This window comes from Idiotropiscis lumnitzeri, chromosome 1, assembly GCF_059441095.1.
Source record: "Idiotropiscis lumnitzeri isolate Australia: NSW breed Sydney's pygmy pipehorse chromosome 1, RoL_Ilum_1.0, whole genome shotgun sequence".
NCBI lineage: Eukaryota > Metazoa > Chordata > Actinopteri > Syngnathiformes > Syngnathidae > Idiotropiscis > Idiotropiscis lumnitzeri.
In genome coordinates this window covers 4,941,220-4,966,228 of record NC_142391.1, presented here as the reverse complement: position 1 = coordinate 4,966,228, position 25,009 = coordinate 4,941,220, and the positions used below count along the sequence as shown (strand labels likewise).

The window sequence follows — 25,009 nt, the reverse complement described above, 5'->3', positions numbered from 1 at the left end:
CACCGATTATTAGCGGTCATGGACGCTGTTACTTGAAGCCGATATTCATTTATTGAAAAAAAAAAAAAGGGGGTAAAATGGTGTGAACAAAAAAATAAACAACTTTAGTGATTTGGGGGAGAGGGGGGGGGACGAGAGGGAGAGAGAGAGAGATGCTGCAGCAGCGAGCCAAAATAAACCAACTTATAATATCTCGATCTTGAAAGTTTAAAAACAAAATGGCAGATGCCGATAATCGGCAATATGCCAAATATCGGCCCCGATAATCAGCCCCGGACGATAATCGGTCTATCACTCGAGCTTATGTTGACTTTCGAATGCATATCCAACTTTTCAATATTTGAGTGCTGTTTGCGAAGTGAATATGTGACGTTTTGTTTTTAGGGTGCTATTTGGTAACAGCAATGGCCTGGCGGTGGTGGACTACCTCCAGAAAACACTGCTGCTCAACCTGAGCACATCCGAGTTGCACAGCCCGTCGGAGCCCTACCAGAGGCAGCCTTGCTCCCCGCGCAAAGCCCGCCAGCCTTCTGGAGGTCAGATATCGTGGCACACCGTCGCAACTGCTCTACCTCCCACTGCTTTGTTTGTCTACTGGTTCACCAGTGTCGCTCGTCATCAACCATATTTGCCGTAATTTATCGTCAAAATGTCTCAATTCATCCCACACCACTGACATGTGGATTCGTCTCAATGGGGTTGTGTAGGGAAAGATTTGAATCTGCTCGTTTGTGAATTTCAAGCTTTTAAGAAAAACACCATTGGCGATGTGTGTTTGTTTTTTCGTGGAGTTTGAAAGCAACACGTGCGTCTTCATTTGTTTGTTTGTGTGGTCTCTTTTCTTCATGATTTGGTTAAGATGTCCCGACGGCAGCGATGTCTTTCATGTCCAGAGTTTCTCTGGTGTATTGCGAGTCTGTGAAAAACCTGCGCTCATCTCACTTCAGTAAGTCAAGACATCAGTCGGGGATTCCTGCTCCCCGTTTATGTAGTCGTGCAATAGTTGTAGCACCCTTCAGTCTTCTCGTAGCTCAATTTTAGTCACTCTGTAGTTGGTCAAAGTGAACAGGAAGAGAACATATACCGGAAATGTTTTGCATTGTTCATAATTGGTGGTTGCTTTGTGTCAGTTGGTGTTACTTTCAATCAAACTTCCGCCACGGCTAACGTTGGACTCCGTTATGTGATTTTTTATTTATTCCCCCCCCCCCCCCCCATTCCAGCTTTCCACAAAGATCGGTTACAGTGCATCTTATTCACCATTTTGCCTACTCATAGATTTTTTGGGGAATCTATCTTCTGTTATTTTCTGAAAGATTTAGCTGTTTTGTTTTATTGTGATCAAGCCAAAACAAGAACAGTATTGCTTTTGATTTTATTTTTTTTTTGCTCTACATGTAGAAGTGAGGTGAAGAGTTTCGTTAAAACAAAAGGGTGCTTTGCGACTATCATTGGGCAATTCCACATTTTTGAAAGGGGCCGTGACTTACTCTGAGATAGTTGCTATTTGCCTCAGGTCTTCATTTCCATCTTCAGGAATAGCGGCGGTTCACTGTCTTTTGTAGGAAGTTCCTCATCGTATTCTACGGTTACCGTAACACATAGCCCTCAAAATTTTAAGTTTTTTTTTTTTTTTTTTTTTAAAAAGCTAAATTACGTTTCTCAACTTGCAACAATCACTTCATTTTCCTTTCCTGTTCTATGGTTATCATCACACTTGGTCCCTTTTGTGGCGACTTCAGAAAAAGCTGGATTTTTAATTGGCGGCATCCATATTGAGCAGCCAGTCGCTTTCCCGCCTCGCAGGAAGTTCTAGTCACCCCTTTCCTTTGTGTAAGTCAGTTTCCTACAGGCATTACGCCAGATTTGTTGGAGTCACACACGATGAGGATTCAAATATTGGATTTGGTCGACATTACACTGTTACATTGGAACCTGCATGCTAAATAACTAGCAAACTCGCTAACCAGCGTCGCTCAACAGTCCACAATGGTGGATCCAATCTGAGTTAACTTTGGTTCTGTTTTGCTGATTTATTTTTTTTTCTTTCTTTCTTTCTTTCTTTTTTCCCCCTTCCGCCTACATAGCGCTGTGCGATTCCAATGACGGGTCCAACACCGCAGAGGAGCGCTGCAAGTCTCCCAACTCAGGTGAGCTGATGACTTTTGGAGATCGAGCGTTGAGCGTGTGCTGTGCCTGAGTGTGTGTTTGTGTGAGTATTTTAAACTACTGTCAATCAAATAGGATCCAACTCGCCCTGCAATTCTGATGACAAGGCCAAGTTCATTAGAAAGGGTACTGTATAATGCTCTGTGCGTGTGTGTGCGCGCGTGTCTTGGGGTGTGTGCGCGCGTGTGCGTGATGATCTATTTCCGTGAGTATCCATTGGTGTGTGATGGTCCGCAGCCATGTGACATGTCTCTCCCTGTGAACTGTTTCCAGTGAAGTACAAAAGCAGACGCTTTTCCAAGACGGTTGCCAATGACTTTGGTACTGTATCAGTCACACGCGTGTGCATATGTGTGCGTGTGTTATGCCTGTGTCTCTCTCCCTTGATTGACGGCCTGCTAACAAGCACTGTGCCTCTGTGACGATGAGTGCAAAGGTGTGGAATCAAAACTTGTTTTTTCAGTACTAATTGTGCTTTCGGGGTGTTTGATTTGTGACGAACAATGACTCCTAATTTGCATGATCTTTTCCCCTTTAGGGCTTCAGATTTTCTGTGCAGTTGAGCACAATTTAATTCTATAAAAAATTGTGCTGGTTTTTTTTTCTCATTAAGATCATGGAAAACCTGATAAAAGCCTCACGATGTATGCTCAACTGAATTTAGTGATTCAAGGGCTGCCGTGGTGCCAACACATTAACCGTTTGGCTTCTTCCTGATCCTTCTTCCTCTTTGCTGTATTCTTTGAATTGTAATCAGCGTGTTTGCCGGCTGTTTTTTCCTGTTACGGGACCTTTGATGGATTGTGAAAGGGTGGTGATAAGACTGAAACTGACAACTGTTTTGTGGTTTGACAAATTCACAATGTGGCCAAGTGCTAATCTAAAAAACAACAGGGGGTCGGGGGGCACATTGGGTTCTAAAATTTGACAGAGGGGCCGGACCAGGAGCAGATGAATGGAGTGTTTTGGTGACCTCACCTCATCGGGACAAAACAATACATTTCATTTTAAATGAAAATGAACAAAAGCATGACAACAAAATATTTGTCTTTGACACAGCGTGATATTTAGAAAATAAAACATTAACAAGGTTTATTTATGTAATTTTTTTTTTCAAGTTTGGCTGGCCGGATTAAAACATTTAACGGGCCGCATGTGGCCCCCCGGGCCATAGTTTGCCCACGCCTGCTCTACATGGTAGTCATCTATTCTAGGACCATTCATCATCATTAAAATGTATTACCGTATAATCCCATGAATAACACGCATGAATGAATGAATAAAGATGAAAAAGGGGGATTGCTTTTCAATCCTGGTTAATCATTATGCCTTTTTCCCATAAGTTTTAAAATATTTTCAAAGACATATTAAAAAAAATATTTTTCCACTGTAGCACTTTTAGTAATTTTACGCAGCTATTTCTTTATTTCTTTACATTGCTTTTAAATCTCTTTAACACTGTCACTGCACTTCAGTGAATACAATATGTGACGCATATTGAGTTATGTTGCGTATGAAATGCACGAAAAATCTGTGATTTTTTAAAATTTTTTATTTATTTTCTTCTTCGTCCTCGGCAGTCAATGACTTAACAGTTTCCGTATGTCCTATCATCACCTTTAAAAAAAAAAAAAAAAAAGTCTTTGCCCTGATTCTGTGCTCTTTTTTTTTTACTATACACAAAAATCCTCTTTCCTTTATAAACATTGTATTTCCCGCACCGCCAGTGTTACCTCTCAAAAGAGGCGTCTTGTGTTTGTGTTTCAGCCAGGATGTCGCGGAAAATTAGCTCGTCTAACGAGCAAAAACCAAACACGGGTAAGCCTGAGCTGGTCACAGTCTTTTGTTTTTCTTGATTTTTTTTTCTCCCCTTTTCATAGGTTTTGTTTAAAAATTCAAGCTTCTTAAGCCATTTAAAGGTGGGATATGTGTGTGTTGTGTTTGCGTGGCGGGCAGAATGGCGTTCCATGTCGTCCCGGAAACGCTTTTATCACACCCTCAATGGCACGCCCACGTCAACCCGCAAGAGCGTGAGGCTGGCTTTCCCCCCAACAAACTCAGATCGCAACATGAGTGAGTGCAGCAGTGGCCAAGCTCCGGCTGGCCGGCTCAAGTGGGCCACTTGTTACGGGGAGGTTCTCGCCGTCACGGAGGAGGGGCGGGCCGGCTTACATTGGCACGCGGTGACGCTAACGCGCTTGGGTTTGGAAGACGTTCAATTGCACCTGAGCGATGCTGCTGTGGTTGTTTGTTTTTTTTTTTTTGGGCAGTTGGCTTGCTGGTGCTTGCTCGCGACTGGTCCTGCAGGTTTCTCGGATTGTTTATTGTTGCCTAAGGAAGCCATTTAAGTTGGTTGTCCGATGTAAAAGGTTGAGGGCTTGGACGACACTGAAAAGGGGAAAAATACAATGAGAACAAAGTTGTTGTTTTTGTTAGGTTGCGGATATTATGAGATTCAATCAGTATCATCATGTCATATTATGACATGTGGCAAGACTGTTTTCCTCATAAGAGTGAGAATTTTTATAAAGTTTTTCTTGGGGGGGAAAAAATAATATGAATTTCTCCAGAAAAATGCAATACAAAAATACCTTATTGTTCAAAGAATTAGGATTTTTTTAAAAAGCAGTTATTGTTGCGATTACAGCTGTCTCGATATACCGACTATATATATATATATATATATTCATTTTTATTTATTTATTTATTCATTTTTATTTTCTCTGAAGGAAATTCTACCGTCCTTTATTCTTGTAGCATTGCACTTTTTTACTTTGAAAATACAATAGTTTTTCTTGAATTAAATACTACTTTAGACTCTTAATTTTACAATATTTTCTTTTTCTATTCCTCAATAGTTTTTGTTACGCGACTTATTCTCTTAAGATTAAGAATTTTCTTGGAAACAATTGGGCTTTTTCACAAAAACAAACCAAAACTATTCTGTTAATGTTACAAAAAACAAACTACTTTATTCATGGAATACAGCACTATTGCAATATTGTTTCTCAAAATATGTCCTTGCATCTTGAAAATTGGAACTTTTCAAAAAAAAAAAAACTTTCATTTTTCATACACATTTTTTTCTCTTTTTTGGTGTGTCCTAAATACACTGGTAAAATGAAAAAGGGCTTGTTTTGTCCTCTCTTGGGGCACTTTGGTTGAGTTTTGAGACATGAATGATTTTCTGTACAGACCTTAATCCATATTGAACTGAAGCAAAAAAAAAACGACTGCCTGCACAGTAAAAACTCTTCTCAGTTCTCCTTTCCGAAAAATGACAATTGATCCTCAAAAAGCAGCCTCTGACTCGAACAATCTTTTGCCGTCCCCTCTCAATCCAGATTCCAAGGACATCTCATTCAGCCGCTCGCGCAGCTCCAGCGTGACCAGCATCGACCGGGAGTCCCGCGAGGCCGTCTGCGCCTTCTGCTTCTGCGAGACCTTCCCCAGAAAGTCGGCAGAGGGCGCGCCCAGCCCCTGCGTGCTGGTGGGCACCACCCAGGGCTCCGTCATGTTGCTGGCCGTCAGCCTGCCCCCCGGCGAGGACCAGAGGCTCACGCAGCCAGTTGGGATCTCCTCCTGCGGTAATCATGATGGAAATCTACCTCTGATCTCGCATCACAATCACATTCTTCTTAAGCCCGAGTGTAGACATGAAATATGTAAACATGGTACATTGGAGGAGTCTACATTCAAGGTGATGTGAATCCGATTGGCATTTGAAGGCACCGTGACCAGACTCAAAGGAGGCATCTTAACAATGGCCCTGCTGGACGCCGCCGGAGCCGTGCTGCCCGCCTCCTCCGAGCCGTGGTACGATCCCAACGCTTCCGACGAGGAGAAGGAGAAGGAGAGGAGCCGGTGGCGCCGGCCGGCATCGCCGCCTTCGTCGCAGGACGGCCAGGACTCGCAGTTCGCCGTCGTGTGCTCGGAGAAGCAGGCCAAGGTGGTGGCCATGCCGTCCCAGACGCGCGTCCACAAGCACAGCATCACCGAGTCGTCCTTCGTGCTGAGGGCGGACGTTGTGCAGATGGACGGAGCCAACTGCATCGCCTGCTTCTGCGCCAATGGACACATCATGACGCTCAGGTAAATATCATGCAATTGAGGTGCAGATAACGCATTAAAAAATGATTTAAGAATATCATTTAGATGAACCTGAAATGGTGTGACGATGATATATTGTAGGTATCCAGTGGAGACATAAAATATGAGAATCAATGTGACGTAAATGCGGAACATTATAGCAGTGCAGTCCACATTAGCTCTTTATGAATGTTCTTGTTTTGTCAACTTTGGCTCTTCTTGCCGACATTGAAGGAAAAATAGTACCTGAGGTTGCTTGACATTCTGAACCCCCCCCCCCAAAAAATTGATTTAGATAGATAAATACTGACTTGTGCAGCACCGTCTCTGGAGTCCACTCGCTCCTCGAAGATTTGGCTCGGAACAAAACCAAGCGGCAGCTCATAACTCCCAAAGAAAACTGTATTCCAAAAGTCAAGGTGCCATTGTATGGTCAAAATATTATTAAATAAAAGTCTGAGTCCTGATTAAATATATAACTATATAAATATTATTTTATATATAAATATTATTATAAATTTATATTATAAATATATTATAATTCTTATATAAATATATAATAATATATATAAATATACTTAGTATGGTTTATTGTTTCATGCGACACATTTTTTTAAGGGGGTTATTTCATCATCACAACGGTGACGAGATTCCAATAAAAGTCCTTTGTTGACAAAAAATAGGTTATAATTTGACATGTAATGAACGAATGGATGATTTGGTCGAATGCTGCCCGTCGTGACGGTTTTCCGTGGCGTTTGCAGCTTGCCGAGTCTGCGGCCCCTGCTGGACGTCAACTACCTGCCGCTGACGGACATGCGGATAGCGCGGACGTTCTGCTTCTCCAATCTGGGCCAGGCTCTGTACCTCAGCTCCCCCTCGGAGGTGCAAAGGCTCACCTACAGCCAGGAGACCTGTGACAACCTGCAGGTACCGACGTGCGCTTTCTTAAAAAATGGCGTCTAGTCTATGAGCGGCCTTAAGATAAAGTGGAAGATAAGATATCTTTATTTGAAACGCTACACCTTTTTTTTCCTTTCAGATAAAACAATGGTAATGGTATCATTGACTTTCTTCTTATGAATTTTTTTTTTTTAATTTGATGAAGTTGTGTTATATGAATGTGTGTACCACACCGCTCCCTAACAGGGGGAAGTATGATGACATATACAAATATATAATAAATATTATGTAAATTGGGATTATGGATATGGAGGTGTATAGGTGTCAAAACAATTAATTTAATGTGAATTGGTTACGTTGGAAGTATGTAGATGAAGTTCTACGTACAGTTGAAACCAGAAGTAATTTTTGTTTGGCCACAATTTTTTTTTTAAATGTTTCTTTTGGCTGCTTCTTCACAGAGAGTCCTTTCAATGTGTCGATACACTACCGGTGCTTTTTTCACTGTGCCTACGGCGTTTCCTGACATATGTTAGCATTAAGCTAGCCGGAAGCTATGTAGTTGTGGATAAATTCACATCACGTCAAACAGAATGAACTGAATTTAACTTTGCTTAAGCTGTCAGAACCCTTTTTATGTCATGAGTGAAACAAACGTGACGTGTCCTTTTTAGGAGATGCTGAGTGAGTTGTTCACACCAGTGGAGACCCCAGAGGCTCCCAATAAAGGTTTCTTCAAAGGCCTCTTTGGTGGAGGTGCTCAGTCTCTGGATCGGGAAGATCTCTGTGAGTGATTAAAATGACCCTGTTAACTCATTTACCACCATTGACGGCTAAAGATGTCAAAGATCCATTTTTTTTTTTTTTACCCGGGTGGTAGTGAATGATTAATCAAAATAAAATATCTGTGACCTTATTCACTGATTTGTGACCTTTATTTTTTTTTTCCTGACAGTCGGCGAAACAGTGTCTGGGAAGGCCTCCCGCAGCCTGGCCCAACACATCCCCGGCCCGGGCAACATGGAGGGCATGAAGGGGGCGGCGTCAGGCGTGGTGGGAGACCTGGCCCGTGCACGGGTAGCGCTGGACGAGCGAGGGCAGAAGCTGGGCGAGCTGGAGGAGAGGACAGCCGCCATGATGGCCAGCGCAGATTCCTTCTCCAAGCACGCTCATGACGTATGGAATACAATTTATTTTCTTTTAGATCAAAATAACATTTTGCCATGTTATAGTCACAATTACACATCTGGAAGGTGCTCATTTGAGGCATTAATTCATTCTCTGCCAACCCCCTCTGTGGCAGTGAATTAACATATGTGATTACATATTGTTTTGGGGGGGCTTATGTTTCACCAACAAATACATTTTTTTGGTTATTGGTGTGCTTTTTGCAAAATGGAAATAGATCTTTGATTGAATTAGAGCTGTCATAAATTTATTTTGAATTGTTTATTCCACTGATTACTCTATTGCTCTCTAGCCCCCTTTCTCTGTCTCTCTGTCTCTGTCTCAGTCTGTCTCTCTCTTTCTTTCTCTCTCTCTCACCCTCTCTCTCACCATCTCTCTCTCTTTCTTTCTTTCTCTCTCTTGCCCTCTCTCTCACCATCTCTCTCACTCTCTCTCTCTCTCTCCCACTCACTCTCTGGCTCTCTCTCTCACTCACTCTCTCTCTCTTTCTCGCTCACTCTCTCTCTCGCTCACTCTCTCTCTGTTTCTTCGCTCTCTCTCACCCTCTCTCTCACTATCTCCCTCTCTCTTTCTTTCTCTATCACTCACTCACTCTCTCTCTTTCTCTGTCTGTCTCTCTCTCTCTCACTCTCTCTCTCTCGAACTCTCTCTCTCACTTTCTCTCTCTCTCGCTCACTCACTCTCTCGCACACTCTTTCTCACTCTCTCACACTCACTCACTCACTCTCTCTTTCTCTGTCTGTCTCTCTCTCTTTCTTTCTCTCTCTCTCTCGCACACTCTCTCTCGCTCGCTCACTCACTCTCTCGCACATTCTTTCTCACTCTCGCACACTCTTTCTCTCTCTCGCACTCTTTCTCTCTCTCGCGCACTCTTTCTCTCTCGCACACTCTTTCTCTCTCTCTCGTTCACTCTCTCGCTCGCTCTCTCTCTCGCACTCTCCTCATTCTCACTCTCTTTGTCTCTCTCTCTCGCTCACTCTTACGGGCTTCAATTTAAGATATAGGTACATGTGTTATTTTGTGATTTATTTTTATTTTTCGCTGTTCCTTCTGACTCTCAGATGATGCTAAAGTACAAAGATAAGAAGTGGTACCAGCTCTGATGATGGCAAGCAACGCCTGGATTAGGACTGGGGACTCTGTAATCACACACTTATACGCGCACACGCACAAACACACACACGCGTCAACATGGCTGAGGAGCTGCAGATCCTTTGTCATCCTTGTCTTCTCTCATTGTCTACGAGTGGGCAGGGTTTTCCTGAGCTTTTTGGATTTGCATTATTGTTTTTTTTTTTTCCTTTGGGTTCACTTCGCTCTGCATTGCCTCGCTGGCCGAAGGACCGCCGCTGCGGACCTAAATGAGGATTAAAAGTCTGAAGATCCCGCCCTGTGACCTTTTTTTGCCGTCCTTCAAGTGCAATCATTGAAGTTTGTTGGTGTCTGTCTGAAGGATTCAGCCTTTGTTTGTCCTTTGTGTGAGGAAACGGCCATTTTGAAGCACTTAGAAATATGAAGCGGGAGTTGATAAATCTCCTACCAAATAAGGGCTGGTAGTAGACTAGTTCATCATCTTTTACAAAAATACACCAAGTTGTCATTTTCCTTAGCTTTAAATTTTATGTGTCAGGACACGTTTGAGTTTTCTTAGATTATCAAGGGATGGGGTAAATTTATTAGGTGGTTTATCAGGACACACAAGAGTTTTTTTTAGATAATTTATCAGGACATGGGTGAAGTTAGATTATTTATCAGGACACAGATTTATTTGACTATCAGGGCTTGCGAAATGTTTGTTGGATTATTTATCATGACTCATGGAAATTGCGTTATTTATCAGGACACACACACAAACAGTTTGTTAGGTCATTTCGCAAGACTTTTGTTAGCCGGGCATTACTATGTATTAATTATGAACTAATTGCACACTTTGAAAAAAAAGAGAAAATTTCTGAAGATGTTTACGCTCGTGTTGGAGAGTTTACATTGAAGCCTCGTTCACCTGGAGAGCGAAGAGCTGAAGTCGACTTTGACGTTTTCAGGTCCACATATTTTTTGTGCAGGAAGAACAGGAGCTCTCTATGTGAAAGAGGCTTCAAATGAACGGCATTCAGTGGAAGTCCGCCCCAAAAATGTGTGAAAATGCCGCGTGCTGGGTGACAGGGGCAATGAAGTACACTGGAAACAGTCTGACGGTATTGACTAGGCTTTCGTGAGAAGAGAATTAGATTATGAAAATGTATATTTTAGCTATCGTTCTCACTCTACCGGGATGATTATTGGCGAGGATTTTTTTTTTTGGTGCTGGTTTGCTACTATGTAATCTTTTTTTTTTTTTATGACCGATTGCTCCGCTGTTGACCATCGGCGTTAGTTCTCTTTTCTGCCTTTGCTGACGCGTCGATGCTAAGGTAGCCGTTTAGCCGCATGTTTGCGAGCATACATATATCCAGGGATGTGTGTATGTATGAATCATGTATTTACGACATTGCTCTTTCTTGTCTCCTCTTCAGGCTGCTATTTGCGTACATTTTTGTGTTTTTTTTTTTTTTGTGCTTGTTGCCGCCAAATATTTGTAAATAACAAAACAGTTCAAATTTGATGAGATGTTGCCACCATCTTCTTCTGTGTAACACCAAAGAAATTAATTTCATAATCTTGAGTATTTATTGCCGCTTTTTTTTTTTTGTCCATATACTTGGTGGAATAAGTTGGGAGAAATTTGTGGAAACATTACGTTGTTTGGATATTTTTTCACCAAATTCCTCCAACACTCCAAAATACAGAGAAAAACTAATTGCCCGCCAATTCGTTCACGCCAAAAACCACAAGAAGAAGCGCATTTTTAAAGCCACTGAGTACTGACGAACCCATGCCAAGCTGCAGCCATGTAATGTGCGGTTTGCACAATTTTTTTTCTACTTTTTCTGTTGTTGTGAGAGGACCAAAACACGTCAGAACCTATCTATGCTGATCCCTATATGTCGTTTGCTTATTGTAATGATCAGGTTTGTTTTTCAGGTTTATGTATATGTAAACATGTATACGTATACACACGCATACATTTATTTATATAAATATATATATATATTATATTATATTTACGTATATATATTATATTTACGTATATGTGTATATTTATGTATATATGTATTTACGTATATGTGTATAAGTGTGTGTGCTGTATGTATATATGCATATACGCATTACGCTTATCCATATATGCACATATTTGCTTATACATATATATACACATGTATAGAAAAACATGATCATATACAAAGAAGTACCTTTAAATGTCATAATTTACTATGGAATGATTCAACTTTGAGTTTTATTTGTTCCGTCACACCCGTACGGCTTTTTTTCCCCACCTTTTGTGGCCTCGCCTTTTCAAGTGCTTTGGGGTTCTTCAAAACAGGGGTGGGCAACCCGTGGGACAAAAACAAAAGGGTGTTGCTCGTAATCTCGTCGCACATTGACGGATGCATGATGTTAAGTGTTTACAAACGCGTATTATCTCGACATTTGTATTTACCCACAAGCAAAACATCAATGAGACGTTTACATTTGATGGTGTGTACGTGCGCGTGCGAGATTTCCTGGCTTTTGCATACGCGCTGCTGCATAAAGGCTTTTGCTCGGCTTTACAGCACTCTGCAAAGGGACGAGGGGGGGTCCTGATTCTGAGCCCCCCCCCCCATCGTCCACCTGTCCATCATCCATCCATCCATACATCCAATCGTCCGTCTCTCTGTCTGTCTTCTGAGATGAATATCTGTGGAGTTGCAGTATTTTCTCATTTTTGTACAGTTTTATTAAAGATGAATTTCCCATGGATGTCCAAAATTAATCTGCTGCCACAAACAATTAGACTGTAGATAGGATATATATATATATATATATATATATACATATATATATATATATATATATATATATACATATATATATATATATATACATATATATATATATATATATTGTGCAATGTAAAATAAATGATAAAATCAACATATGAGCTTGTGTGTCTTGTTTATTTTTCGTGACAAAGGTCGTATTTTTTTCTTGGAAAAAAAAGCTGCAATCAAATATTTATCCAGGGGAAAAAAGTTATAAAATTAAGTCCTACTTTGGGGTGTTGTAATTTTAGGAGAATAAAGTTTTTTCCCATTTAATTCAGTTTAATATGCCTGTCTTGTATTTTAGAAAACAACTCGCTTTGTTCATTCTGTTTATATAATACGTTTCACATTTGATTTCAAACTCTTGATCGCTCTTTGCCTACAATTCCCAGAATGCTCTGCAGGTGGCGCCAAAAGCACGCATCTCTTATCGGCCATCGCTGGATAAAACACTCCAGTACATGAAACAGCATCATCATCATCGTCATTCTCCTCTTCACGGTGACCAAGGCGGAGGGTGACGAGCGTGTAAAGTTGAATTCGGAGACTAAAGACAAGATACGACCAGTCCCGTTGGAGTGCTGAAGATAAGTTCTAAACCTCCCGTTGCGTCTTGTTTCGTTCTCGGTCCAGCTCCATTATCGCTACCGGCGCGTCGTGTCTGGCTCCACAATTTTTTTGGGGGGGTGGAGAGGGGGAACTGCAATATTTGTGGCGTCGTCCCTCGCCCACTATAAATCTTAACGCCGATGAACGCGACCTGTATAAAGACACGTTCTCACACTGTCCCGTGTTAAATTAACTCGCTGGTTAACTTCCCAAGTGGAGGTTTGTCCAGAAATCCTTGCAGGTCCTGACGACACTCCGACCGAACGGAGGTAACCGCGTCGCGCTGGTTTTCACAGTCCAAAAAGTGACCGACGTCAGAAGTAGGTTTTGAATTTTGTTAAAATAAGAACGCCGGGCTGTAGCTGGAAGCAGATGCTACTTTTGCTCCTTTGAGATGTCCATCGTGTGAGATAACCAGTGTTCTTACGGATCGGCATCAACTACATTTAGATGGGTGGACAATTTTCCAAGATGCTTTGAACTGGCCCTAAAGTAAACTTGCTAAATAGGACTTTTTGTGAATTAGACGGGGCTCCAGAATTGTTTTCCTTCCCTGGTTTAGAGGAGGCCGTGAGCTTTACAAAGGGGGCTGAGAAAAATAATTTATAAATATATTTCAGACTATCAAATAAAATGCTGGAGGAGTTTAACTGCTACTACAAAGACTTCTGAGGGGATTATCACACCCCTTGATGCCTGGCGTAGCGCCAACTCTGTCGGTGATGTTGGTGGAGGTGCATCTTGCATAGCCAGGATGAGCCAAGGCCCCAACCTTGTGCTGGAGTGGCTCTCCCGGCTCCACCTGGCCCAGTACGTGGAGGCCTTCCTGGACAATGGCTACGACGACCTGGAGGTCTGCAAGCAGATCGGCAGGCCAGACCTGGATGCCATCGGGGTCCGTGTGGAGTACCACCGCCACCGGCTACTTGCCGCCGTCCAACAGCTGAGGGACTCAGAGGGCAGGAAAGCACCGGGGTACTACTTCACCCTGGAACCCCGCCAGGAGATGGAGAACCACGACGGGATCAAGGACTCAGGCGGAACAGAGAAGTACCTAGTCGGAGGGGCGCACCGCCCGTCCTGTCCCGGAAACCACGACCCGAGATTGACTGATTGTAACGACTTTGTAACCTACCCTAAACTCAAGCTCAAGGTCCTCATACGGGATAAACTGGCCAAAGATGGGATCGACCTCGGAGAAGCGCCGTACAGTTGTAAGGTAAGATCGCTGTGCTGAAAAGTTGATTAGAAGAAGTGTTTTTTTTTTCTTTTTTTGGGGGGGAAACATAATTTTTTTCCTCCAGAAAATCTCATAGTATTATGTTAAGTTGTGTTTTTGTGAAAAAGAAAAGCATCTGTGAACGCTCCAGTTCTACATCATTTGATGCCGCTTTCTCCTCATTGCTGGGACGGCTTTCAAGCAAAACACGTCCTTTCAGATGAGTTAAAACGCTACTCAGATCAAACAGACAAAAGCACAGACAGCTGTCAGCTGCCTGGCAGAGCTTCCATGTCGCCAGCGTCCATTGAAACCGCTTGCCCATAAGAGGAACCCCGCTGGCTCGAGCTTGTCCCGCCATCCTTTGCTACACGATGAACATTCTCAACAATCTTTTTCTCCTTCCCCCTCATGCTTTTCAAGCGGCTTAGTAGGGAGGAAAGGAAGTTGTCAAGTACAAAAGAGAGCCTTTGCAACCGTGACACAATGACGACCAATTGCCTTGATGCTCTGCTTCGTTTAAGTGCTGAAAAGAGGCATCCAAGTTCAGTTGGGCTGGGCGACACGGCCTAAAATTCACACAGTTAAACATACATACTAAAGTAAGGAAGTTATTTCTTTCTTATTTTTATTTTATTTTTTTAAAATAATCGTCCGATTAATCGGTTGTCTGAATTTTTATCCACTAAGTATCGGCCTCGCCATCAGCCGCAAAAAAAATCTCTCTATCTCTATCTATCTGTCTATCTGTCTGTCTGTCTGTCTATCTATCCCCCCTCTTTCTTCCTCTCCCTCCCTCTTTCTCTCTCTTCCTCTCACTATCTCCCGCTCTCTCTCCCTCTCTCTCTCTTCCTCTCACAATCTCCCGCTCTCTCTCCCTCCCTCTCTCTCTCTCCCTCTCAATCTCTCTCCCCCTCTCTCTCTCTCTCTCCCTCTCTATCCCTCACTCCCTCTCTCTCTCTCTCTCCCTCTCTATCCCTCACTCCCTCTCACTATCTCACTCCCTCTCTCTCTCCCTCACAATCTCCCTCCCTCTCTCTCTTTTCCTCTCACAATCTCCCCCTCTCTCTCACCCTCTCTCTCTCCCTCCCTCTCTTTCTCTCCCTCTCAATCTCCCTCCCGCTCTCTCTCTCCCTCTCTCTTTCTCTCTCTCTCTCACTCACCCTCTTTCTCTCACCCTCTCTCTCACTCCATCTCTCTCTCTCTCTCTCCCCGTCTCTCTCCCTCTCTCTCTTTCTCTCTCTCCCCATCTCTCTCTCTTTCTCTCTCTCTCTCTCTCTCTCTCTCTCTGTCTCATGTACTCACTCTCTCATATATCAATTGGGCCCTAATAGACATTCTATGCTTGTAATGATACAAGCAACAGCTGCTACCGCACGTATTAAATCACAGTAGAGCGATAACATGCATATGTTTACAAACACGCGCGGGGAATACTGTACAACGTATGTCAAATGTAAATCCCAGCACATAATCACTGTCCCATATTTGTCACTTAATATTGTATCCTGTTAGCAGGCTTCATGGTTTATTCTTTTCATTTCAGATCTTACTCTTCAATTATTTCACAATGTTGTTCTCAAACACAAATAATTCAGGAGAACTTCTGGAGGAGCTCTTTCCTAGCAAGGAAACTCTTTGTCATCCAGCTGTAAAAAAACAAAAATAAAACAAAAAAAACATAAAATGGTTTAAAGGTTAAATGTCACTTTTTATCGACCAAATGTATGTCATAAATTGTGCATTTCCTGCAACATTTTCTGCTATCCACGCAGACATTGCCAGACCGCACATATATTGAACCAGTCATGACCTTTTCACAATTGCTCTTGGTTCAAAGTTTACAATGCAGTCAGTGAGATTTCGGGCGGACTTCAGATTACGCGATTATTCGATGTAAGTTAGTATAATCGTTTCTAAAATGATTCGATAGTGACAATGCTAAAAGTCTCTACCGTTACAACTCGGATGCGTCAAATTACCAGATAGTCAGTGTGAGAATGGCTTCCGAAAGTAGTGCCACCAAAACCGGATATTTCTGACTCGAGTTTACTGCATTTATTTGACTTATTCCGTTTAAGAAGATAAAACCAAAAGGAGTTCAAACTTTTGGAAAGAAGGTTGATGATTAGATGCCCACTCGTGTTAATTTTTTTTTTAAAGTGCGGTTGGTTTTCTCTCACCGTCGGGAGAAAGACGCTGCTAAAGTAGGTCAAAATAAACAATACTGTATATCAGCACGCCACGAGTGTGACCCACAGCTTCCCCCAACACCACCATCGGATCTCTCGTGCCCACCCCCAAAGGTCAGGTATAGTGCTGGCTTTGTGATGCCGGAGCTCACTCAGATGGATAGAAGTCCAACCCGAGCCGTGGAACCCCGCGCAGCTGGGGGGATGGGGCTGATAGTATAGTTTTATAGTACGTGACGTCAGCCGGGCCATAAAAAGGTCAAGCGTAACCGGCGGGGGGATCATGTCATGGCACATTTACGCTATAAAATGGAAAAGTGGCTTTTCAGTAATCCTTTTGGCCTTTCTTTGACCCCGAGTCAATTGAGGGCTGAACAAATAGATTTGGAGAGCTTTGTCAGGAGATGGCGCCAAATGCGTGGATGCACAAAAAAATGATAATATTTGGACTTCGAGGAATTTAAGATGAGGGCACATCCATCCAACCATTATCCCAGCCGCTTATCCGAACGTACCTCCCCCTGCCGGTTTTCGGGCAGTAAGGATGTTAAAGGGGAAGTGAAACCAAAAATTTTCTTTTCAAGAATATGTTCTATGCAGGCCGACTTGTCAAAACATGGCATTCTGATTAATATTGCATTTGTTGAATTTGAGTTAAGCAGTAAAATCCACCTGTTTTTAGCCGTCTCAGGGGCATCCATTTTGTCACTTCTGTTGACTAAAAATGACGTCACAACAAATACCTTATTTTAAAAAAAGGAAAAGAAAAACTAACACTAAAACTAGTAAAAACTAAAACTAAGCATTTTCGAGAAAATAAAAACTTAATAAACTTGCGCTAAAAACAAATTCATATTAAAACTAATTTAATCCCAGCCGTTTTCACAAGAGGAAAAACCTCAATCAAAGTGTTTTTTTTCTGGATTTTGACTGATTTTGCAAGGCCTTACAGATGTGTGCTAAAGATATAAAAACATGCTGCAAAAAAAAAAAAAAAAGCTAAGACGTATAAATACGTCTTCGGGAGGCGGGGTCTGCAATTTTGAAGACGTATTTATACGTCTTATGGATTGAATGAGTTAACTGAATTTAAAAAGCAAAAGTCAAAACAAAATAAAAACCATTTACAATAAAAAATCCCAAACTATTATAACCCCGGGACACATCCAGACTTATGGATTCTTTTGTATGAAATCTCCGCAAACAAAATGGTTGCTCTCGCTGCAACTATATATACTCCTAACCCGTTGTTGCTTGTTGTAAAATATTGAGTGTCGCAATGGTGGAGCAGTGCAAGCGAAGCTCCGCCTTTCCCCCTCCATTTAACAACATGCATCATTGAAATCAATCACTATCTTAACAATGGTTTATCTATTAGGAATTGGCAATTTCCCACACGTGATCAAATTTGACGTGGCTCATTAAATGAGGTAATGGTCCAAGTTCAAGCATTTGTATTTTCGGGATCACTAGGCAGCTCAATGTTTCGCATAAATGGGGCATGTTCTTCTCAAGACGTTGTGGACGCCAATCCTTGGTGATTTTATGACAGTATATTGGAAAATATTGTCACAATATTTAGGCAGGTATTTCAAAGTTGAAGCCAATTATGTCCGCTTTCCGGTTGATCAGTTACATCGCATCAAAATAAGTTGAGCTAGCTACCGTATGCATAAAGCTACACACCTTCAAAAAATATATACACAATAAATGTGTCAATAGGTGAGAATGGAGTCTACTGTAATTGCGATCAAATACATTTCAAAAAATAAAAAGATAATTCAAATAGACACATAAAAATAGAAGGAGCACAAATGATTTTTTTTCCACAATTTTTTTTTCCCCCAAATTGTTTTTTTTCACTTTTTTTAAATCACAAAATGAATAAAAGAATCAAAACATTAACATTAATATATATATATATATATATATATATATATATATATATATATTCTTTATCCTCTGTGAAAGCCGACTAATAATACAGCAGCGAAGTAGTAACTGTGTAACTGAGCTATGTTTGTGGCTGCATAATTGTATTATACTGCCCCCTAGTGGCTCAGGTTGGCCAAGGTAGAACCCAAACCACTATCGTGTTTCTTTTGGCATTCAATACTGAATTCAGGGAAACGGTCCCCTCTTGTCGTTTTCTCGCGTAACGAACCATCTTTTCGGCATCCATGTCACTTTGACGCAATTAATGAAACTCATTAGTGCACAGTCGATTTACAGAACGTGGGCCAAGTCTGCTCGGCAAATAGATTTTTATTTTAATCTCTTAGTTGGAGCAGATGGCTGGGTGGGCCACATTTTTTTCTGTGGCGTGAAAGAGTCATGCCAATCATTGTAGTTTTTATAACATGTGCAGCATAAAACGCAGTGGCTATAAAAAGTCTACACACCCTTGTTGAAAAACTGGGTTTTGTAATGTGAATTTGAAAAAAAAAAAACACATTCAAACTCATATTAAAAGAGTCAGCACACAACTGCTTCTATTTTCAGTGCTTCTGATAAAGTTTGGATGTTCTAGTAGGCTTCTATTGATGTTTGGAAAAGTTTTCCTTTTTAATTCTCAGTTGAGTTGTCCTGCCTACTTAAAAAAAATAAAAATAACCTCACATTTGATCAGGGATGTGTAGACTTTTTTTCTTTTTAATATCCTTGGAGGTAAGACTTTTTTTTTAATATCCTTGGAGGCATACTGGTATTTCTAATTCCTGGAATGCAGAATCACATCACATGAGTTAGTGGTGATCAAAGAAGCGGTGTGTGTGGGGGTGTGTGTGCGCGCGCGTGCTCGTGTTTGGCTGCAGACGGACTGCAGCTATTTGTGTCCCGAGTGTATTGCTCGATCCTTTGATGTTTTTTATGATAATGTAACCACACTGTTGTCAAAATGCGCTGACCGTGTCATTGTGGCTGTCTAGTCGCAGTCACCATATTATGACTGGAACTCAGTTTGGAGTCGCCGTACTATAGCGGACTGCCTATGGTCAAACGCAATAAACGTTCTTATCTGGCATATAAGTTAGTCTCTGTTCCAAGACTAAAGCAAAAAAAATAAATAAAATTGTGAGATAAGCTTGATGACCCTTTCCTATTTTTAGAGAAATCTTTTATTTTGTATTTTTCTGACATATTTTTTCCCTTCCCCCTCAAATATTCATATTTTTCATTCAATATTTTCATCTAATAACACCTGTCAATCGCAAATTTTAATCAGAGATGGATTTATGTGTCCCCAAACGTATTATTATTATTTTTTTACATCATTTTTTTTTTGTTTGTTTTTATGTTGCTCAATATGGATTTTTACTGTGCGTTGTAGTTTATGGCTATGACATTTCAGAGAAAAATTCCACCTGTTGCTAAAACTAACCCAGAAATCATAAATATCATATATATGATATTTCATATTATATTATTATTATTATTATTTTTTATTATTATTATTATTATTTACTTGCGTCTGTGGTTTAAATAAATAGCAAAAATTGGCTTACCAGTGTAATAATTTTTTCCCCAAACATTTGTGTAATTTATTTTTGAATACTTTGTATTATGTTTTCATATTTTTGTCATAATTTTTTAGACCCAAAATTTTTATTTTTTTTTCTAATAGGAACCTTTTGTCAAGAGTTTTTTTTTTCATTCACTGGCATCAGTCAGGAGCGAGAGAGACATTCTTCAAGTTCCTTTAGTTTCCAGATTGATTTAACCAAAGAGAGACATATTTTATGACATCAGCATCGAAGTAAAGACACCCTCGTGATTTGACTGGAACCATATTTTACGGCTCCGACGTTACTGTTCCATCTGGATTTTTTTATCGTATTGCCTTCCCCTCTGTATGTTTTCTTTTTTTGTCGACTTTGTATTCTGGGGTGGATGAGGTCACTTATTGTTCGCCCCCACTGACAGCCGAAATCCCAAAAGCACCGCCCGCCACTGCCGTCCGGTATCCCTTTGAGATGAGCGATGAAATCACCTCACGCGCACACTGAACGTCTCCAGCTTGACGTTGAAGTGTGATCCGCATCTGTGCCTTTCTTTCTTCTCCGCCGTTTGAGCTAATGAAGCCCAGAGGACAGGTTTTAAGCGTTGTTTTCGGCTTCACCGACGATGTAAATTCTCAAATGTACTCTGTGGAAGCAGTCATGTGTGGAAACATTTACGGTACCTTGAAGCTGCTAATTAGGAACTCTTCATGAACAACTGAGTGGCTGGCTAGAAAAGACGTGAAACAAGATGTCTCATGGGCGTAAAAAAAAAAAAATGAGTGTATTGTGAAGGACTACGGTTTGCGTCTGTTGCTAACGCTTACACTCTGTACGTAAGTAGAAAAACACTTGTGTAAACAATGGTGGGGAAAAATTGATGTTCTGATTTAACTCACACTCGTTGACAAAATTCTTCAACCTAAGTGTGTCCTCGAATTAGCATCACAGTGCTAACCGTTGCCTGAGTTAGCATTAGCCTTAAAAGAAAAAAAAAGTACACACTTAAAATCTACGCAAGTCAAAATTGTTACCGTGAATAACGTACAACGGAACAAAACTTCTTTGTTCATGAAATAATTTCCCTCTTATGAACTGAAGAGAAAAGATTCCCTGGACAACATGTTCAAATATCCTTGCTATTGTAAAGTGGCTAACAAAAAAAATGATAAATAATAGAAACTGAATGCACTTATTTTTCATTTATTTTTATTTTTTTTTTAGATTACATAACAATCGACATCAATTGGACAATATATTTCTATAGAGTTGCGAGCAAAAAATTAAATTACAATCACAGCTATATGGCAGCAAATCTCACGACAAGAAGCAGCTACTGAACAATTGCAGATATTTAAATATATCGATATTTAAACAAAAGCATGTGGACAGACAGTGTGACAAAAATGTGCTAACAGAAATATAAACGACTAATATTGCTGCCGCTTGCTGAGGAACTTAGTTGCGCGACTCAGCTTTGTGTAGATATGTATGAATTATACTCCCCGTAGTGGTCAGGTTTTGCACACTCGAAGAAGTTGACAAACTGTTTTAATTTTTACCGAATTTTTTTTTTAGATATAAAACACGATACTATAAAGTGGTTGTCACTTCCTGCGTTTACAGTATAATGGGTGTAAATTCTAAACGGATTTGCCAGCCGCACGATGCTCCAATGTATCTCTACTTCACTTCGTCCACCTACTTAGCATTCCGCCGTGCTGCCGGCCGGCCGCCTTGGATTATCACGGGCCTTGTCAAGAGTTCATCCCTGCGGTGCATAAATCAGCCTCTTTATTACGTGCCGTCATCATCCAAATGCAGTCGCGCGATTTATTGTTCCTGTGATCTTGAGGATTAATACATCACATGCTGTTTATTCGAGCACAAGCCCTCAAGTCCCAACGCGTCTTCTTGGCTTGCAAAGTTCTTCTGCTTGTTGTACAGTGAACATACGCAGGGATTCTCGTGGTACATAAATATCATGGCAGCTTTAATAATGCATATTGCTTGAACTGTGTCAAGTCAGTCGTGTACTATATGCTCTTAGGAATACATAATGGCATGAATGCATTTTAAAGTAGCGATACAAAAAACATTCGTGCGCTTCACATGCTTCTTATTGGTACTTTGGAAAATCAGACCAAAAAAATGACATTGATGAATTTCCACTCTGAATGGTGTAAATCACATTTGTGGTTAAAAGTCTGCTGGGCTTCTGTGTGCCCAAAGATTGAAAATTTCCACCCAGGACTTCCCTCTGGTCTATAAATCAGAATCGGGTGTTACCGAAAAGTGTGTACTGTTTGTTTTTGCGTTTATTCTGACAAGTAGGACAGTATTCCCCTCCCCCAAAAAATTGCTTTTGAGTTTTGAAAACATTTTTAAAAACTTTGTTCAAACAGGGATGAAACGTAATAATCATTTCCGCCTTCATTATATATATTTATATCATATGTTTCGCCAAAGGTAGTGTAATAATTGATTTACAGTATGCCCCCCCCATCCCGGTCCCACTACTTAACACATTTTTTTATGTACAGTTAATAATTCTATTTTGGTGTTACTCCTGTTTACATTTGGTGTAATTCCACTGTCGACCACTAGATGGTGTACAACCACTGAGTTTGCGTAGATGTGAATAAAAAATACATATTTCAACAGAGCCTTGTTTTGGTTGAAAATCACGCCATCCGCTCTAATCCTGCTTTTTACATCTACAAAAAGTATACGTTTATTTTATTAATATCCATCTTTAGGCTTGACTATTGACGTAAACTTGTTGTTTTGTAAATCAGGATTTGTTTAATATAAACACATTGAAATCGATGTGTTAGTATTATTTTAAAAGTGTATTTAAAGACCTCAAAAATTAAGTACCAAAAATGCTCTAAACCAGGGGTGGGCAAAGTTTTTGATTGGCGGGCCACAATGGGTTCTAATATTTGACAGAAGAGATGGATCTAGTGTTTTGGTAACCTCACCTCATTGGAGAAAAAAAATCCATTTAATTTTAAATAAAAGTAATCAAAAGCATTACAACAAAACATGTCTTTGACACACCACATTATTTAGAAAATAAAAAATAAACAGGGTTTATTCATTACATTTTTTTTTCAAGTTCTGCGGGCCGAATTAAAACGTTTAACGGGCCGCTTGTGGCCCCCGGGCCGTAGTTTGCCCACGCCTGCTCTAAAATCATGTCTAGAGAGTATTTAAATAAGGTATTCGTGAATTTCACTTATTGCGGGGGGGAGCTCGTTTGAGCACCTCAGTAGCGGTCACATGGGTAACTACATTTTGATCACCACATATTCTGATATGGAGAAGTACAACAGAGCGAGCGAGGAGCGTCAAGGAATGACAGCGAGACCTCTTAAGGATAAAAAGCTTCACCAGAGCCTCATGCAATACGTATGATGTCGGCGCACGCTTGGCTAGCTGCGGTTAGCATCCTTTAATGGCCTCCGTCGCTATAACGTGGATTGACGGTGCTCCCCAGGAACCGCACCAGAGATGGAGTATTCCAGAGGCTAATCCGGTCGGACGTTGAAGGTTGCCGGCAGCTCTGCTGGGAAATTTGAGACTGTCAGGAAACACGTGTTCCTGCTCGCCAGCGCGCTCTTGTTTCGTTTTGTTGTAGCACATGAGCGCAATGTTCGCGGAGAAGGATCTCCCAGTAGGGAACGAGATGCTAGATCTCACAAGCTAACATGGAAATATCTTTTTGGTTTTAGTCCAAATGATTTCCTTTTCGCTTTCTAGTCCGCATCACCTGACCCAACCACCCCTTTCCTTGTTTTCCCACCGCCTCCATGCGGCGCCATCGTCTCATGTTTCATGACTGACAGTCGCCTTGACCCGTGCCGACGTGCCTCACGAGCGCCAGGGTCGATTTGTCGTGTCAGCGATGCTGGGCCTTCGACGTGATGATGATGCGACCTGCTGTTCAGCAAAGCACAAGAAGCTCCTGGAATTGCTTTTTATTATTAGTTACCTTTCTGGTTCTTTCTGTTTTGCCATCGTCAGCTAATATGCTTGAAACATGGCAACTCCTTTTTATGATATTTTATTGAGGATTCTCTGAAAGTTGGACCAAAAAAAATTTAATTATCCCCCGATACCGGTTTCATCGCTAAACACAAAATTTACTAATGTTGGAATTTTTTTTTTTTTTTATTCCATTTTCACTTTTTTTTTTTAATCAATCAACTAATTGATACATTTGTTGAGTGATTTTGTTACTTATTATACTTTTTGGGGGGAAGGAATGCTCTGTATTTATTTCGTTTTTATTAGTTTTAGTATTGTTTATTTATTTATTTATTAGTCTATTGAGTAATTGTGGAGTGCAAGAAATGATGGCCATCCAGTAATACCGAAATAAATACACTGAATATCGACTACAAAAGCTAACATATGAAATGGTCAAAGACGAAATTTAATAACAATTTCGCTATAGTTTACAAATGTAAAATGTAGTTTCAGTTAACTCGTTTTTATTTAATCTACAAGTGTTTGTTTTTTTTAATTTTTGTTTTTGTTATTTTGTTATAACATATATAATTCCCTACAAGGAAATTTTCTCCAATGAGCGGCAATATGAATGTAGTATGTGAGACAGATGGGCTACGCTAACTGGCTAACAAACTAATTTTTTTTTTTTTTATTCCGCCTATGCCAAGTTAATGCGGTTAAAGCATTGCATCAATTTTATTTTGATGATTTTGACGATTTTCTCATAATTAGAAAAAATGAGCACTTGCCACCATTTTCATTGATCAATACAAAATTGTTTAATCATCTAGCATCCTATAATCATTTAGATTCTGCTATTAAAAAAAAAAAAACATTTCTGCTGTCAAACTTAGATTTGGATTTTTTTTTTTTTTGGTTTGCCTTCCTGAATTAATAATGCTTGATAAGATGGGAACAATCTGGCCTCCGCGCTACCCCAACCCTCCATTCAGAGCCGCTTTAGCGCAAGCTGGATTTCCATGCGCGTAATTCAAGTGACATTTAAAAAGCGCCGCGTCTCGATTTGGCTTGAACGCGGCTGCATTAAGCATGCTCCAAAGAGTTGGGACAATCCAGATGCTGCAGCGCTGCCGCCGCAGTAAATTACACCACTGAATCCTGCCACGTTTTATTGTCCGAAGACCGGCCTCTAAACGAGAGTCGTTGTGAAAACAGATTTGCAAGATTTAATGGTGGAGACAAAAGGTTTGTGGTCTGTGC

The 25,009-nt window shown here is 40.8% G+C and overlaps 2 protein-coding genes across 7 annotated transcripts in view; both read left to right on the top strand.

Moving 5' to 3' along the window:
• The window catches only part of stxbp5b (syntaxin binding protein 5b (tomosyn)), a 32,207-nt gene extending 20,020 nt beyond the window's left edge, over nt 1-12,187 (top strand). The window contains exons 17-28 of one of the 4 annotated variants that reach the window (XM_088312284.1): nt 385-536; nt 2,088-2,150; nt 2,245-2,295; nt 2,443-2,490; nt 3,937-3,987; nt 4,126-4,242; nt 5,514-5,756; nt 5,898-6,261; nt 7,023-7,188; nt 7,836-7,947; nt 8,117-8,337; nt 9,411-12,187. In XM_088312284.1, coding sequence (XP_088168410.1) covers nt 385-536; nt 2,088-2,150; nt 2,245-2,295; nt 2,443-2,490; nt 3,937-3,987; nt 4,126-4,242; nt 5,514-5,756; nt 5,898-6,261; nt 7,023-7,188; nt 7,836-7,947; nt 8,117-8,337; nt 9,411-9,452 — 1,630 coding nt within the window. In that variant the 3' untranslated portion in view covers nt 9,453-12,187. The remainder of the gene's footprint in view (nt 1-384; nt 537-2,087; nt 2,151-2,244; nt 2,296-2,442; nt 2,491-3,936; nt 3,988-4,125; nt 4,243-5,513; nt 5,757-5,897; nt 6,262-7,022; nt 7,189-7,835; nt 7,948-8,116; nt 8,338-9,410) is intronic. The other 3 variants (XM_088312259.1, XM_088312267.1, XM_088312275.1) reach the window with 3 other exon arrangements.
• A 519-nt stretch (nt 12,188-12,706) lies between these two features.
• Nucleotides 12,707-25,009, top strand: part of LOC148342901 (SAM and SH3 domain-containing protein 1-like) — a 33,377-nt gene continuing 21,074 nt past the window's right edge. For all 3 annotated transcript variants that reach the window (XM_088312237.1, XM_088312245.1, XM_088312229.1), the window contains exon 1: nt 12,707-14,082. In XM_088312237.1, coding sequence (XP_088168363.1) covers nt 13,618-14,082 — 465 coding nt within the window. In that variant the 5' untranslated portion in view covers nt 12,707-13,617. The remainder of the gene's footprint in view (nt 14,083-25,009) is intronic.